Source organism: Gigantopelta aegis, chromosome 4 (assembly GCF_016097555.1).
Source record: "Gigantopelta aegis isolate Gae_Host chromosome 4, Gae_host_genome, whole genome shotgun sequence".
NCBI lineage: Eukaryota > Metazoa > Mollusca > Gastropoda > Neomphalida > Peltospiridae > Gigantopelta > Gigantopelta aegis.
The window spans coordinates 31240421-31258592 of record NC_054702.1 but is presented as its reverse complement, the minus strand read 5'-3'; the positions used below and the strand labels follow the sequence as shown (position 1 = coordinate 31258592).

The 18172-nt window shown below is 39.7% G+C and overlaps 1 protein-coding gene across 2 annotated transcripts in view; it reads right to left on the bottom strand.

Annotated features, from left to right (window-relative positions):
• Window positions 1-5380: 5380 nt before the first annotated feature.
• The window catches only part of LOC121372018 (con-Ins Im2-like), a 38856-nt gene continuing 26064 nt past the window's right edge, over window positions 5381-18172 (bottom strand). For both annotated transcript variants that reach the window (XM_041498257.1, XM_041498258.1), the window contains one exon: window positions 5381-6505. In XM_041498257.1, coding sequence (XP_041354191.1) covers window positions 6255-6505 — 251 coding nt within the window. In that variant the 3' untranslated portion in view covers window positions 5381-6254. The remainder of the gene's footprint in view (window positions 6506-18172) is intronic.

Below are 18172 nucleotides of genomic sequence, written 5' to 3'. Positions count from 1 at the left end.
GTAGGTACTGGGTTCGGATCCCAGTCGAGGCATGGGATTTTTAATCCAGATACCGACTCCAAACCCTGAGTGAGTGCTCCGCATGGCTCAATAGGTAGGTGTAAACCAATTGCACCGACCAGTGATCCATAACTGGTTCAACAAAGGCCATGGTTTGTGCTATCCTGCCTGCGGGAAGTGCAAATAAAAGATCCCTTGCTGCTAATCGGAAAGAGTAGCCCATGTAGTGGTGACAGCGGGTTTCATCTCAAAATCTGTGTGGTCCTTAACCATATGTCTGACGCCATATAACTGTAAATGTGCTGAGTGCGTCGTTAAATAAAACATTTCTTTCTTTCTTGAAATCAATAATTTCTAAAATAATCGCTCGCGTCGCTCGCGGCCGGTTAGGATACAGTTTAAAGGTCCAGTATAATAGACTGGATGCGGCGCGTTCGTGCAGTCCGACCGTTGCATTCTAATACGTCTGCGGCTTGCGTTTTGGGCATACATGATTATTTCACTGCTGATGGCCGTTTGCGTTTTGCAGACGCACACATCGCACGCATCCACTTAAGACGCTCTCAATAAAACTAATGGAGTTCGGTTTGTTTGTTTTTTAAAATCCCGACCGCATGCACTCGCATCATCCAGTCTGTATGACCTTTAATCGAACATATGGTTTTCTCTGTCTCACTATGGACGTGCGTAATTAATTGATTTTGAGACCACCCAAGTCAGACTTTGGATGCGCGTGGGCCTAACATAACAATTTCGGTTTCAACACGAACAGATAATTAAATAAAAGAACAACAAGAAAAATTGACTTTGTGACTGTAGTTTTTGTTTATGGCAGTATAGCATACATTAAAATGTATTGATTGTGCTCCGAATCAAAACTGAACGTTTTAAACACACAGTTAACCCACTCAGATTTATGGTGAAAACTTGTTAGTAAGAAATGTTAAACATATATGTGCTGTTGGTTTCTATATAAAGACGAATGGTTTAACATGGTCCCTAATCTCTGATCTGAACCCGTCCACTGATTATTTCTCGTTCCATCCAGCGCTCCACAACTGGTGTAACAAATACCGTGGTATGTACTATCCTGTCTCTTGCTACTAACTGGAAAAGATTAGCCCATAGAATGGCGGCAACGGGTTTCCTCTCTCAATTTTTTTTTGGGGTGTGTGTACGTTCAACGCAAGCCACATAACCGTAAAAAAATGTGTGTTGAGTGAGTCGTTAAATAAAAACATTTTAATTTTGTAGGTAGCGTCGGCTGCAACAAGTCAAAGGTCCTCTATCGGGAATTTTTGCTAGTGGGTTCTAGATTGCCGTGAGCGAAAATTAGAGGTGGTGGGGAGGGGGGGGGGATGTCAAGATATGTCTCCCGCAGAAAAAATGTGTTGAAAAAAGAAAGCACATTTGCGCCTGTGTACTCGTCACACTCTCGTAACTGCGATTTCGTAGCAAAATGCAAAACGACTTGCAAGGACTATGTGATGTTATTTAAGAGAGTTTAAGAGAGCTGTGTAAATTAGTCTCCTGGTTGAAACCTAGTTTTTCTTGCTTAGAATGTTCAGGGGCGGGATGTAGCCCAGTGGTAAAGTGCTCGCTTAATGTGTGGTCTGTCTGGGATGGATCTGCGTCGGTGAGCCCATTGGGCTATCTCTCGTTTCAGCCAGTGCACCACGACTGGTATATCAAAGGCCGTGTTATGATCTATCCTGTCTATGGGATGGTGCATAAAAAAGATTCCGTGCTATTCATGGAAAAATGTAGCGGGTTTCCTCTCTAAGACTATATGTTAAAATTATCAAATGTTTGATATCCAATAGCCGATGAATAATGTGCTCTAAAGGTGTCGTTAAACAAAACAAATCTTAACTTTAGAATGTTCATCGCTGAATATCAAGTGTGCTCTTGTGGCGGGAGGTAAACAATTGGTCAAACGCTCGCCTGATGCGCGGTCGCTCTAGGATGGGTCCACTGGGTTATTTCTCATTCCAGCCAGCGCACCACGACTGGCATATCAACGGCTGTAGTATGTGCTATCACATCTCTGGGATGGTGCTACTAATGGAAAAAAAATGTCGCGAGTTTCCGCTCTAAGACTATATGTAAAAATTACCAAATGTTTGACATCCAATAGCCAATGATTAATAAATTAATGTGCTCTAGTGGTGTCGTAAAACAAAACAAACTTTATCTTTTTAACTTGTTGGTTGTCTTTATGTTTGTTGAAGTTCAGGATAGTTCAGCGTTTTGATGTGAACGTTTCTCTAATACTAGATTTTTAAAAATATATAAAACTTTGAGACATAGGTTTGGCGGGAGTGGGTAGGATCTATCTTAGTTGACAGAGTGCCCGCCTATGATGCTTTAGTCGTAGGATCAAACCCGCTCAGTTGACCCATTCTCTAATGGGGGTTTTCCTCGGAGAAACCAATGCCCTACAACTGGTATATCAAAGACGGTGATATGTGTTGTCCTGTCTGTGGGAAGGGACTACAAAATATCCCTCGCTGGTAATGCAAAAATGCTGCGCGTTTCCTTTAAGATTATAAGTCTCTAACTATCAAATATTTGACATCCGATATGACTGACTACAGCCATATTGGATTTGAATGGCAAGATGATGTAAAGTTAATTATTTTTAACCGTACCATGTTTCTAACTCACATATTAAGTAAAATATGGCGTTATAGTCATTATATTAGGCTGCTCGTAAGTGATGACCAGGTCACCAATGCCATACCATCAAATGGGGAAAAAAAGCACGGTCAAATCGATCACTCTGTGACACACAAGTTAACCAGAAGAGCTAGGGCCGTACATAGGTTTTAGTTGGAAAAGGCGTTTACATTTATTTTAAACCTGTTTTCTGAAGATATCTAAGAAATAGAATACTAGATTCGTGTCCGTTAGATACCATTTATCTTACAACTCGTTAGACGATATCTAACGGCCGCTCATGTAGCCATAATTTATGTCGTAACAGACAGCTAAGATTTAGCTGATGCTTGTGCCCAGGATATATAGTGTGTTTCAAACCTCAATTGGATATAAACACGAATATAAATTGAAATTAAATTAATTGATTTTTCTTACTGTGGTATTTATCTTGCAGTATGGTGATACAGAACATATAGGCAACGAAACCAGTTAAAGTACAACTAAGTGCATTACAGCAGACATCGTCGAAAGAAACTTCATGACAATGTTCTGTGTCCATGATATAACGTCTGGATATTTCAGTTCTATTCCGTCTCCACCTTCCAGTAACACGTCTACTAGTATGACTTCTATTAGTGCATTAGCAACTTCGGCAAAACTGCCGTAGGGTGTCCACAGTTTCTGTTTGTGACTCATGACTCGGTGCCGTTCTCGCAGAGTACCGCGAAGGAGTGCTTAATGTGGTCTCGAACACAGTGACAGATAGACGGAAATCGATCAAGTGTTATTTTCAACCCATGTCGAACTACCAGCACGCTATTCTAGAGTTACGGATTTCTGGATCCGTATTTTAATTAATGGCGTAATGAAGAAAAGGTCTATCGAATAACACTGAATTAACGTGGTAAAGATAATAAAAAGGAGATGAGAAAGTTAAAGCCTGTTTTGTTTAACGACACCACTAGAGCACACTGATTTATCAATCATCAGCTACTGGGTGTCACTTGGTAAATTTTACATATAATCTTAGAGAGGAAATTCGCCACATTTTTTTCCATTAGTAGTAAGGGATCTTTTATATGCACCATCTCATAGACAGGATAGCACATAGCACGGCCTTTCATATACCAGTCGTGGTTCATTGGCTAGAACGGGATATAGCCCTATGGGCCAACCGATGGGGATCGATCCTAGACCGACCGCTCACCATGCGAGCACTTTACAACTGGGCTAGTTCCCGCCGTTAACTACCATATCAACAGTTGTTGCGACATTTTGGTCTAGAGTGTGAGAGAAAACACCCGCTGTCTCCACATAAACAATTTCTGCACAACAACAGCAATATATATTTGTACTCACTTTTCTATAGACAAGATAGCACATGCCATGGTCTTTGATATCAGTCGCGAGGAACTGGTTATGATGGGAGAGAATCAACTGGTCCACCGAGGGGAGTTGATCCCATGACATATCGCGTTCAGCTACATGTCGCCCTTCTGCGAAGAAGCGGTCCATTCAGTTATCATTTTTCATGTTTTAGTTGGGGAAAAAAACCCGATGCAAATATAGTTGTTAGCTGTGACATTAAATTTCCATTTTTTTTAAAGAAGGGATTAAAACCTATTAAAATTCATGTGAATTACAGATTGATTAACATTTCATCATTTCACTGAATTGAGCATTTGCAATCAAGGAAGCCTGATGTAATTACAAGCTAACCAAAGCCCTTGATTCGCATTTCTTTGGATGTTCAGTATAGATGTACACATAATCTTTAAATAATATAGTATACGAACCGTTATCAAACAGCAGGTGCACCCTTTTTTTTAACAGTGTACCCCAGTCGTCAAACAGGGCTACGTCCCGCCCCTTCATATAGAAAAGAGGAGGTACCATTTTCAAATAGTATATGGGCAATCCTTAGATTTTCCCTTTAAATAGATGACAAGAGGTACCATCATCAAATAGTATATGGGCAATCCTTAGATTTTCCCTTTAAATAGATGACAAGAGGTACCATCATCAAACAGTATATGGGCAATCCTTAGATTTTCCTTTCAAATAGAAAAGAAGAGGTACCATTTTTAAATAGTATATGGGCAATCTTTAGATTTCCCCTTCAAATAGAAAAGAAGAGGTACCATCTTCAAATAGTATATTGGCAATCCTTGGATTTTCCCTTCAAATAGAAAAGAAGAGGTACCATTTTTAAATAGTATATGGGCAATCCTTAGATTTTCCCTTCAAATGAAAAGAGGAGGTACCATCTTCAAATAGTATATGGGCAATCCTTAAATTTTCCCTTCAAATAAAAAAGAGGTGGTACCATCTTCAAATAGTATATGGGAAATCCTTAGATTTTCACTTCAAATAGATAAGAAGAGGTACCATACTCAAATAGTATATGGGGAATCCTTAGATTTTCCCTTCAAATAGATAAGAAGAGGTATCATTTTTAAATAATATATGGGCAATCCTTAGATTTTCCCTAAGAAAATTTTCATGCCCATGGGATTATTTTGGAATACTTTGAACAGAAAGCAGCCAATACGTCAGCCTGCATACCCAATAGATTCTCCACTCATTATAATTAAAGAGACTAAATCTGTACTACTGAAACATGATTACTGTATCAGGAAGTGTCAACAGTATCAATATACTTTTTTCATTAACAATGTAGACACACACACACACACCAACATATTGTAAACATAGTATGTACATCAACTGATTGCTTTATTTGCCAATAAAATATAATTCTGTATTTTTTTTTTCTTTATTCACAAAACCGCTAGCGTCACAATTATACTTAAAGTGAAACAAAACCAGGGCAAACAATTGTAAACATATGTTCGTAATCATTTACACAATATAATAGTATTTCAGGACGCGATACTCCGCGGCAAAACAGTCAAACGAAATGTCGTCTGTTGGCAAATGAACGAATGGCGTGAATTGGCTGTCCTTTCCGATGACTGGTCACAAACAGAAGCCGGATAGCTTATGTCATTAACAAAACAGACCATGACAGAAAGACGGGAAATTAAGAACAAAACCCTACGCGTCACTATGTTCGGATTTTTTTCTTTTTAATTGTAGGATGAGTGCCTGCGTGTGTCTGTGCGCATGCACACGTGGTGTATTAATAACTCAGGATCTTTCTATGTGTTTCTGCCAATGCTTTTTTATTTTTTAATTTGGACTTGTAGGCATCGTTTGTAATTCTACATCAAAGAAGAACAAAATAAGAAAGCCACAGCATGTGAAAAACAAAACAAAAAAACTAACAATACTCCAAAATTTAAAATGCGAAACAAATCTGTGCAATTACCTTACAGTCAACAAAAAAAAAGTACTGTGTTCTGATCGGAGCACATTAACTTGGCAAAACACGACTTCGAATACACGCACTTTCACTTTCGATTCTCCACTTCCCTTATATAAATCCTAAGACGTTGTTGTTAATTTTGCAGTGGGTTCCAGTTCTGTAAATTCAACTTCTGCATAGCTTAGACACACATGGATTGAAGACCACACTAAGCAAAGATGGTAATGACAAATAGAGAATTATCCCTCTTAGACAAACTCAGAGACTATTCTCCTTCGGGTAAAATGGCTCTTTTTCGAAAAACGTCTCCACTGGGCACAATGGACCTTTTTCTAAGCAAGTCAAAGCCTCTTCTGGGCGTTTCCTTACAGTATTGCCTTAGTTCTCTGTAACTGCACTGGTTATAACAGCACTCACACGTTAGGCCCTGTTCGCCGTAACCCGTCCCACGTTTGGTCAGGTAGGATAAAGCACCTTTCTTTTTAACCGTTATATCCTGTATGCGACTAGCTCCACCTGAAAAATTAAAAAATAAACAATCAAAATCAGTTGGTTTTACGTTTTCACTTTAAACTTAAATGTTTAGTGATCGTGTTTTAAAGACCAGGGCCCGGTAACATAAAGCACCCGTAACACTTACGTGAGACGTACACCATACATAATGTGTGGCGTACGTCTGGCGTAAGTGTTACGAGTGCTTTGTGTTACAGGGCCCTGGACCCCGTTCCACAAAGCGATCTTAGCCCTAAGATCACTTTAAGTGCATAGCTATCTTATGCACTAAGGTGATCTTAGGGCTAAGATCGTTTCGTGGAACGGGGCCCTGGAGCCTAATTCACAAAGGTCTCTTTAGGCTCTGCTAGACAACAAAGCATCCTCTTTGCAAGTCTTTTAGCACTGCACTGCGATATCACAGGGACCTAATTCACAAAACTCTCGCAACTTTGCGATATCACAGGGACCTAATTCACAAAACTCTCGCAACTTTGCGATATCACAGGGACCTAATTCACAAAACTCTTGCAACTTTGCGATATCACAGGGACCTAATTCACAAAACTCTCGCAACTTTGCGATATCGCAGTGCAATGCAAAAAGACTTGCAAAGAGGATGTTTTGTTGTCTAGCAGAGCCTAAGAGACCTTCGTGAATTAGGCCCATGGTCGTGCGCACGTGACTTATTACTAGACCAGACGGTAGAGCTTTCGCCTGGGGTGCTTGGGTCGACGGATCGAACCTTGTTGGTGCACCCATTGTCTAATTTTGTTTTTCTCGTCCCAACCAATTTCCCCCACGACTGGTATATATCAAAGGCCGTGGTTTGTGCTGTTCTGTCTTTGTGGAAGTGCAGATAAATATATTCTTAGCTGCTAATGGAAACATATAGCGGGTTTCCTTTCAAGGAAATGTTTTATTTAACGACGCACTCAACACATTTTATTTCCGGTTATATGGCGTCAGATATATGGTTAAGGACCACACATATATTGAGAGAGGAAACCCGCTGTCGCCACTTCATGGGCTACTCTTTTCGGTAAGCAGCAAGGGATCTTTTATATGCACCATCCCACAGACAGGGTAACACATACCAAATCCTTTGATATACCAGTCGTGGTGCACTGGCTGAAAGGTTTTCTTTTAAGACTACGTGTCAGAATTAACAAATGCTTGACACCCGATAGCCGATTATTAATAAATCAATGTACGCGGGGCGGGACGTAGCCCAGTGGTAAAGTCTCCGCTTGGTGCGCGGTCGGCCTGGGATCGATCCTCGTCGGTGGACCCATTGGGCTACCACGACTTGTATATCAAAGGCCGTGGCATGTGCTATTTGTCTGTGGGATGGTGCATATCAAAGATCCTTGCTACTAATGGAAAAATGTAGCAGGTTTCCTCTCTAAGACTATAATGTCAAAATTACCAAATGTTTGACATCCAACAGCCGAAGATTAATAAATCAATGTGATCTAGTGGTGTCGTTAAATAAACATCCACCCCCCCCCCCCCAAAAAAAAAAAAAAACCCACACACACACACACACAAAAACCACACAAAAAACACACACAAAACAAACAAACAAAAACCCCAAAACAAAACAAAACAAAAAACAATGTACGCTTAGTGATGTTGTCAAAAAAAAAACCCTTTAACTTTGACCTACTAAAGACAGGGTCACGTAACATTTGACTTATTAAAGACAGGGTCGCCCGGATTACGTGACTCGAAATATACACTGTGTGTATTTCTCTGCAGCTAACGTTCGTTACCATAAGCTAGTTAACGTTACTGCGACACAGCTAAAACACGATGGCCATAGATCACAGTTAAGACCGAACCACACGTTACGACTTTCTCGTACGCGAATAGCCGATTGTATAGCAACCGATGAAATCGTCATGTTTGTCATGTGACAATCGGCAATACTCGTGGCTATTCTCGTACACGGCACTCGAATGGTTGACCGAAATGCGGAGATATGTTCGCACAAGTGATCTACTGTTTGACTGTGATTATTTTAAGGCATTTATATTGTGCCAATTATTAGATTAAAAGTGATTGAAGAGAGCATGTAGCTTGCAATCATTTGTATCTTGTTGACATTGAAGACTTTTTTGTGGTATTCCAGACCATGTAAATGTAATATGTATAGTGTAGTAATGGGTTTAGTAGATGTATTTGTTTAAACCAATATCCTGAAAGAAAGAGCTGGCCAAGGCAGGCAAAAGTGCATACAAAATTCATGCGCCTACTGATTAATAAAAGTGCTGTAACCACCAATGCTATATATTTTAAAAATCGCATATAACTAATTGTGGTCTGTAAACTAATAGTAGCCATAATTCAATCATAATCCAAAATATTGATTAGCTAATGGATCAGATAACTGTGTAACTGGATGACTCAAGCATTAGTACGTTACGGGAAAAGGGAAAAATTAAATGTATACATTTTCAGATGGTATTTTGTTGGGTCTTTTGGAAGGTTAAGTGAACTGTGATGCGATCCTGTCTTTCAAAAGCTAATTTGTATTCGTTACAAGGCTAATAAATCATTGGATAAATTGGAAACACTGTAGTTATTGCTTTTGAAAAACAAGCCACAAAACCTTTATAACCTAAATGTCAGATGTATTGCACGACTGGCTAATTGCTAATATAACAGAGAAGAGTTCTCTCGTCAATAACCGACTTTACCTTCATACGTACTTTTGTGATCTTTAGAGGTCGACAAACGGTTTAAATAGCCTGAACGGCCTTGGTGGCGTCGTGGTTAAGCCATCGAACATAAGGCTGGTAGGTACAGGGTTCGCAGCCCGGTACCGGCTCCCACCCAGAGCGAGTTTTAACGACTCAATGGACAAGGTGTAAGACCACTACACCCACTTCTCTCTCACTAACCACTAACAACTAAACCCACTGTCCTGGACAGACAGCCCAGGTAGCTGAGGTGTGTGCCCAGAACAGCGTGCTTGAACCTTAATTGGATATAAGCACGAAAATAAGTTGAAATGAAATGAATAAATAGCCTGGTGACCCGGTCTAAAAAGGGTTTTTACCTTCTGTTGGACCTCGTTAACAAGAGTACCAGTGAGGTACATGATACACCTAGGTATGGAACACAACACACCGCTATTCCAAATTGTACTTGCATGCACGGTTTGATTATTCTGTATGAACTGATAAGAAAGATATGTTCCGAAAACGAAACGATTATGGACGGACGGACATGCGGACGAACGAACGGACTGACGGATGTATAAAATAGTTATGAATTCAATCAAGTCACAAAAGTTACAAAGCTTGGTTGGTTTTTTGTTTTGTTTTTTTGTTGTGGGTTTTTTTGTGTGTTGGTTTTTTTTGCTCCCCCTTTTGGGCCCAGCCTCTCAGGCCTGTGAGGTTCAGAACGACCAAATTAAAAAAATTGTTTCTCGTGAGTCAAGGAAGCTTCCCACCAAATGTAATTGTTTAAATGCATTTACCTATATAACTATAGTAACTTCAGTCCCTCCCCAGAGACAAACATAAGTTTTTCCCTTTTGGGCCCCGCGCTTCAGACCAAAATCACACATTTGTTTGACCATACAACAAGGAAGCTTCCCATAAAACTTTGATAGGAATTGGTCGAGTAGTTTTGGACAAGAAGTCGAAGGAATAACAGTTTAATGCAATTATTTATATAATTACATGTATGTAGTAAAGTTTACCCCCTCCCCGAGTAGGACATTAACGACATTCACAAATTAGAGACATAATTTATTTATCTTTACACGGATGAAGACTATTTGATTGTAGCATTTCTGGAAGCACAGAAGATATATTTTTTTAATTGGATTTATTTTCCCGTTTTTGGGCCTCGCCCTTCAAGCCCTTGTGGTCGTCAGAATGACCAAATTAATAAATTTGTTTTTCTATGTGCCAAGAAAGCTTCCAACAAATTTTCGTTAATCAAATTAATTAAATAGTTTGACGAGATTTGTTTTCAGATTTACTTAATTTTTCCCTTTTGGGCCTCACCCCTCGGGCCCCTGGGAGTCACAAGCCTCTGAGAATTGAAAATCTGCGTGACCAATTTATCGGTTACGCAGAAATAAATCCAGGTAACTCATTTCCTTTTTGCGTAAACCGTTATATCCAAGTAAATGGTGTTCCAAATTTTGCGCGAACGAAAAACTGGTTACGCAAAATTAGATTTGCGCGACTGAAACGATCGTTCTCACAATTTTCAGAGGCCTGCTGAGTCAGAATGACCAGTCTCACCAATGTGTTTCTCAGTGTGCCAAGGAAACTGCCTGTAACATTTGATTGTAATTGGTGAAGTAGTTTTGGAGAAGTAGAAGAAATAGCGGTTTAAATGCATTTCTCTACATAACTATTGTGAACTTTACCCCCTCCCCAGGGACAAACGAGGTACCGATATTAATGACATTCACAAATTAGATATACCATCTATTGACCTTTGCATATATGAACATTGGAAGATGATATAGCATTTCTGGAAGCAGAGAAAACCTTTTTTTTAAATTTCAACCAAATTTGGTTGGAATTGATCAAAAAGTTTGAAATGACTTTTTAAAATTGTTAATTTTCCTCTTTAAGGCCCCACCCCTCAAAACCCTAGGGTAATCAGAATTACTAAATAATACATTTGTTGCTCCACGTGACTAGAAAGCTTCCAACAGAATTTGGTTAAGAAGAATTTAAGAAGAAGACTTTTTTAAAATTGGCTTAATTTTGTGGCTTTTGGCCCAGCCTCTCAGGAGTCATGGGGTCAGAATGACTAAATTCACAAATGACGTGTTTCTCTGTTTGCCAAGGAAGCTTCGCACAAAATGTGGCTGGAATTGGTCAAGTAGTTTTGGAAAATAAGTAAAACAATGTGAAACGTTTAAAGGCGCAGACCCTGGTTTCACCTCGTAAAAATGGACACTAAGTTTGGTTAAGTTACAAAACTGTAACACATTTGGATAACGTTACAAGAGAGTGAAGCAAGAGTCTGTGAAGTTGAAACGGTGAAATACCGTTAAAAATAGACAAAAACCCGACTCCATAACTTCTCAGACGCACGTGCGTTTTTAAAAATAAAAAACATGCATTTTGTGGTATTAGAAACATCAGGATGACCAGAAAAACTCCGGTTGTACGGAAATGGATAATCTAAACAATAAAATATAAGTAAAATTTTATTTCAGTGATCATAAATGGCTCTAATAGTGAAACATATTATGCCTATAGTGTCTGTCAGCACAACACACACCACACGACACACGAAGACGGACAAAAACATCTTAAAACATTCGGTTCAGGTGACCTAAAAATAGCAACACTCCTGATTCAAACCAAATCTTTTACCAGAATGCAAAATTATATAGGTCTACGTGTATGATATTTATTTTTAAAAATGAAAAGTTAAAATACTAGTATAAAAAATATTTACAATTTGTAATTTGGCTAGTGAAAATATTTTTCGGGATATTAAATATACATGTATTAAGAATGAAACCACTGTTATCAATTATCAATGCAATCAATCAATATATATATATATATATGATTAATGATATTTGTTTTATCTTTAGTTCATTTCTAGACTTTATAGGCTCTATATATTTTTATTCCTCTTACAGGTTGAAAAGTAAAGCTGTAAAGGTACATTATATTATATAGAGTTAAAGTTTGTTTTGTTTAACGACACCAGTGGAGCACATTGATTTATAAATTCATTTTTTACTCGTAGTATTATAGAAGACACCCGCTACATTTGTTTCCATTAGCAACGAGAAACCTTTTATATGCACCATCCCACAGACATATATATACCAGTGGTACTGCACTAGCTGGAATGAGAAATATTTGGTACTTCAAGGGAAAATGTGTAAGTAACATGTATTGTAACGGTAAAACGAACCCCCCAAAATTGCTAACGCCGTTAATATTTTATATTGCCTAAAAACTTGGGTATGTGGCTTTAAAGCCGATAGCTTAGACCGGTTATTCACTGGTCTCATGGGATCTCAAAGTAAGGCCTTAAATGTCACAAGCACGAGCCACGTTTCCTGAGTGTGGTTCTTCACTAACAGACAACACGGTGTTTGGCGAAGCATAAATCGTCTGACATTTTCTTAAACTTAATCAGGTAGGCGTTCTTTCTTTAGTCGTATATTGAAAAGTTAATATCTTTCAGCTTACAGGCGACTTTATAAATCTGCTTTGCTGTGTATCTATAGACTATAGAATAGTTCGTTTTTCTTGATTGGTTTTTCTTGATTGATTATGTGTCTTTTCAATTTCATCATCTTTGTTGTTGGTATGATAATTCTAATCATTGTGACACAGTCACGCGAACTAATGATAACGAATAAGTAGGTAAGTAAAGTGTGTCATGCATTGTTCTCAAAGAATGCAAATCATAAAACTTAATAAAATGTTAAAATTATCGAGGACTGAATATTGTTCACTAAAAAAAAAAAAAAAAAAGTTTGTTTTGTTTAACGACACCACTAGAACACACTGCTTAATTAATCATCAGATGAATGAAGTTAAAGTCTGTTTTGTTTGACACCATCATTAGAAAAAAAGAAAGAAATGTTTTATTTAACGACGCACTCAACACATTTTATTTACGGTTATATGGCGTCAGACATATGGTTAAGGACCACACAGATTTTGAGAGGAAACCCGCTGTCGCCACTACATGGGCTACTCTTTCCGATTAACAGCAAGGGATCTTTATTTGCGCTTCCCACAGGCAGGATAGCACAAACCATGTTCTTTGTTGAACCAGTTATGGATCACTGGTCGGTGCAAGTGGTTTACACCTACCCATTGAGCCTGGCGGAGCAAACAGCATTAGAGTACATTGGTTAATTAATCATCGACTATTGGATGAAAAACATAATTTTGGCAATTGTAACAAGTAAGTTTCTTTCAGAGGAAACCATGATACCACGGCTTTTGGTACCCCAGTCATGGGGCGCTGGTCGGGACGTGAAAACACCCAATCAAAGAAGTGATCCATCGAGGGGATTCGATCGTTCGATCCAGGCACCTCAGGCGAACGCTCTATACTGACTGAGCTAGATCCCGTTGAACTTGTTGAGGACTGAAGAAGGAAATGTTTTATTTAACGACGCACTCAACACATTTTAATTACGGTTATATGGCATCGGATATAGGGTTAAGGACCACACAGATATAGAGAGAGGAAACCCGCTGTCGCCACTTCATGGACTACTCTTTTCGATTAGTAGCAAGGGATCTTTTATATGCACCATCCCACAGACAGGATAACACATACCACAGCCTTTAATATGCCAGTCGTGGTGCACTGGCTGGGGCGAGAAATAGCCCACTGGGTCCACTGACGGGGGTCGATCCCAAACTGACCGCGCATCAAACGAACGCTTTAGCACTGGGCTACGTCCCGCCCCTTTGTTGAGGACTGAACACTTGAAAACTGTAATCTAACATTCCTATAGTTATTATAACATAGTTTACAAAAACACAATTGCTAATCGAAAAGAGTAGCCTATGAAGTAGCGACAGCGGGTTTCCTCTCTCAGTATCTGTATGGTCCTTAACCATATGTCTGATGCCATATAACCGTGATTCTCAGTCTGGAGCTCCACGCGGTAAGACGTGTTTGTTTCGCTTGTGCACACTGCACGTGCTTTCGTGTGCTCGACTTGGGGGTCCTTCATTTCGTTGTTTTTGTCAGCGAAATGAAGTTTACTACTGGGATGTATGCGGCCATTGGAACTGATTGAACGCTGGAACGCTTCTCGTTTCGACAGTCTGCACCACCAGGTTGGATTCTTTTTTAGCGAGATTCCTCGCCTCCACGTCATTACTCCGTCTGACTATGTTGACTTGTTTTTTCGTAACGCCACGGTTGTTCGCGTTTTGTCTCTACATGTCCGAGCCTGTCCTAGCAGCACTGGAAGATTGACCGCCCCACACTAAGAAGAAATAGGAAGCGGGGTCGGCCCCTACTACTCTTTTTCTAGACTTTACCTTGCTTTATAGTGATACCATCTCGTATCCTCCGGAGTCGGGCCCGTCCGCACCCCTATACCAACCCATGACGACTGGACTATACCCTAGTCTGATACTCTCTCTCTTGTTCAGACGGATCCGGCTTCTCAAGATCTGTATTTCAGCACAGCAACTAAACCTTCAACGTCTATCGACTGTCAATCTAGGGGTTTTCTTGACGGGATGCAACCCATCTCGTCCCTTTAAGCTGTGCGCCCAAACGGCCTTAACGAGGCCACTCGCGTGGACATATCGATCGGACTTTAAACTTTTAGATCTGCGTTCAAAATTTTATGTCGAAATTACTTCTTTTGTTTTAATATTATTAAATAGTCCGATCCTCTCTTCTTTCTCTTATTTAGTTTTGGACTGTCCTTCTAAAAATGCTCCAAATTATGTAAATATTCGGCCGAGCAGTCTATTCTTTTTATTTTTTTGGCTTGTAACCTTTTTTATTTTTTTTTATTTATTCTAATTAACTTTTTACTAATTGCTATTTTCAAAATTCTGGCCATTTTCACCCCCCCCCCCCCCCCCCCCCCTCCCCCCCGGCAGCCTGGCCCCCGAGTCATGCCCCTGATCTTTGGAGGCCCCTCTCCATCCCGAGTCAGGCCACCGATCTTATCGGAGGTTCGGACTCGGGATCGGCGGGCGTGTTCGAAACCCTAGTGCGTATATGGGCACGTTCTAACTAGGTACTGGGGGTTATCATCATCATTTTAAAAAACCCGTAACTTCCAAACCCCGAATGGAGTGCTCCGCCAGGCTGAGTGCGTCGTTAAATGAAAACAAACAAACAGGGTTGCCTTCCTTCCTTTCCGTTGGGGACATATTGTGCCAATCGGAAGAAGCCCAAGTCGCTTGAACAAACGCGAACCATCTGTGTACCTCAAAGTTGATTTTGATAAATACAGACTTTAAAGGGTCCCAATAATTTGTGATCTCGTGCAGAGTATATTAGATTATGATCGACTCTTAATGGTAACTGGTCAACGTATTTTTAAATTTGATTTACTAGCCATAGTCAAAGGTCAAAGATATACCGGATTAAGTAATGTGTCACTACACAGACGAATACAATTAGCAATGTGGTTCAGTGTGTTTCGTCGACATACATTTTGTTATAATCGAATTCCCCTGTGGGTATACAGTGGCGGTCCAGAAAATCCATTTAGGGGGCCCCCAATGACACGAGGCGGAATGCCAAGGGAACTTTGGGGGGAGGTTTGGAGGGGGATCGTAAACAAATAAAAATTAATATATAATAAAATTATAACTGTCGCAATATTTTTTTTTTTTTTTTTTTTTTTTTTTTTTTTGGGGGGGGGGGCGCCTCTGGTACATATATAACGTGCGTGTGTATATATGTTATGCTAATAAGCTTGTAGCTTAAAGCAATAAAGGAACTGAATTAAATTGATTACAAGTAATTAGATTACGACTTGTGCAGTTTAGAAAAAGGGAAAATCTGTATCCATTGCTAGAAAATATTCTTCTAGAAAAGCTTGATGGAAAAGGAAATCAACAGAACAGAACTGAACTGAACTAAACTGTTCTGTTCTCTCTATTCTGTTCTATTCTGTATCCATTACTAAGGAATGTTCTTTTTGAAAGGTTCTCTTCATCGGCTATGCTGGATGGAAAAGAAAATCAACAGAACAGAACAGAACAGAACTGAACTGAAAGAAAGAAGTGTTTTATTTAACGACGCACTCAACACATTTTATTTACGGTTATATGGCGTCAGATATATGGTTAAGGACCACACAGATTTTGAGAGGAAACCCGCTGTCGCCACTACATGGGCTACTCTTCCGATTGGCAGCAAGGGATCTTTTATTTGCGCTTCCCACAGGCAGGATAGCACAAACCATGGCCTTTGTTGAACCAGTTATGGATCACTGGTCGGTGCAAGTGGTTTACACCTACCCATTGAGCCTTGCGGAGCACTCACTCAGGGTTTGGAGTCGGTATCTGGATTACAAATTCCATGTCTCGACTGGGATCCGAACCCAGTACCTACCAGCCTGTAGACCGATGGCCTGCCACGACGCCACCGAGGCCGGTAGAACTGAACTGTTCTATTCTATTCTATTCTATTCTATTTTGCTCTATTCTGTATTCATTACTAGGAAATGTTCTTCTGGAAAAGTTCTCTTTATCTGCTAAGCTTGATGGAAAAGAAAATCACCCGGAAAGCAATATTTGTGTTTCAAATCGTGAACATTTGTCCGTCTGGACCATTAGCACGTGCACGTGTTTAACGGCTTATTAGGTTGACGTATCATTCATCAAGTTCCAGTGTATTCTGCGACCGTCATATCACCGCTGATTTCTCTCAGGCTAGGTTGACAGTCAGCTTATCCTAATTGCACACATTTTGTTTTTTTGCCCAGCATATAGAAGTCTATGATCAAAGAGGATTGTGCATGACACAAATTAACTTAGTATAATATGTCGTTTCTGCTCTGGTAAACATTCAGGTCACCTCCGCGTGGCTTTCTTGAGCACAAAATCCTTTCTTAATATTTCCAAACACTAATACGAAGTTAGCACAAAATTATATAATATTTGGGGGGGGGGGGGGGGGGGGGGTGGGGGGGGGGGGGGGGGTGGGGGGGGGGGGGGGGGGGGGGGGGGGGGGGGGGGGTGGGGGGGGGGGGGGGGGGGGGGGGGGGGGGGGGGGGGGGGGGGGGGGTGTTGGGGGGGATTCTTTTATTGATTGAAGGACAAGTGTTTCTTTTCTTACAATGATGAAAATGTTTTCTTAAAATGTAACAGAGGATTAAAAAATACTACCCTTTTAATCGATCATTACCCTTTTAATGGATCATTTCATAAATTTAAAAAGATAAAACAAAAAGAAAGAAAAAAACTAAAACGGAGAACTGTTGTCGTAAAATGTGGTCCAAACCGTTCAATATGTTTTCAGAGATTGAAAGAAAACGTCTCTTGTAGTGCTTTGTAAAGAAATCGAATCACAGAAATGTGCGTAACTTCCAACGTTTCTTTTACGATCGGCTATGCTTTTTCTTTGACCATTTGTTCCGCTATTACATTTTGGAGATTAGTAGATGAAATATAACCATTTTTTTCACTATTCGTGTTTAAGAAGTATATTCTGTGTACTAGCGAGTTGTCGCCCCAGGTGTTACAGCAGAACAAAGTGTGTTTTTTTAAGGTAAAAGAGCTATTTGAAGAGTGACGCATATCCCAAAATATTTTCCCGGAAGTTTTTGAAGTTATTTGCATCGCTAATTTGAAAACTCTGTTCCCGGAAGTTGTTGTTATTGTTGTTATTTATTTTGGTAATGCAAAAGCCTTTTACGGAAGTTATTGATGTTATTTTCCTTGAAACTAACCGTTTCCAGAAGTCGATATTTATCTTGCTAACGTGAAAACTCTTTTGTTCTGGAAGTTGTTATTTATGTCGCTCAGTGAAAACGTTTTCCGGAAGTGGTTTTTGTTAGTTACTTCGCTATGTTGGAAAATGTTTTATGTTTTTGTCTGGATGGTATACTAGTAAATATGAATGTTTCATTAGATATATCGAGTGTCCATATTATTCAGATTCCTTTTTAACCCTTCTGCTTTTCACTGTGTAAATATTTACTATTTTGTAGGACAAAAGCGGTCGCGAAAAAGGGTAATG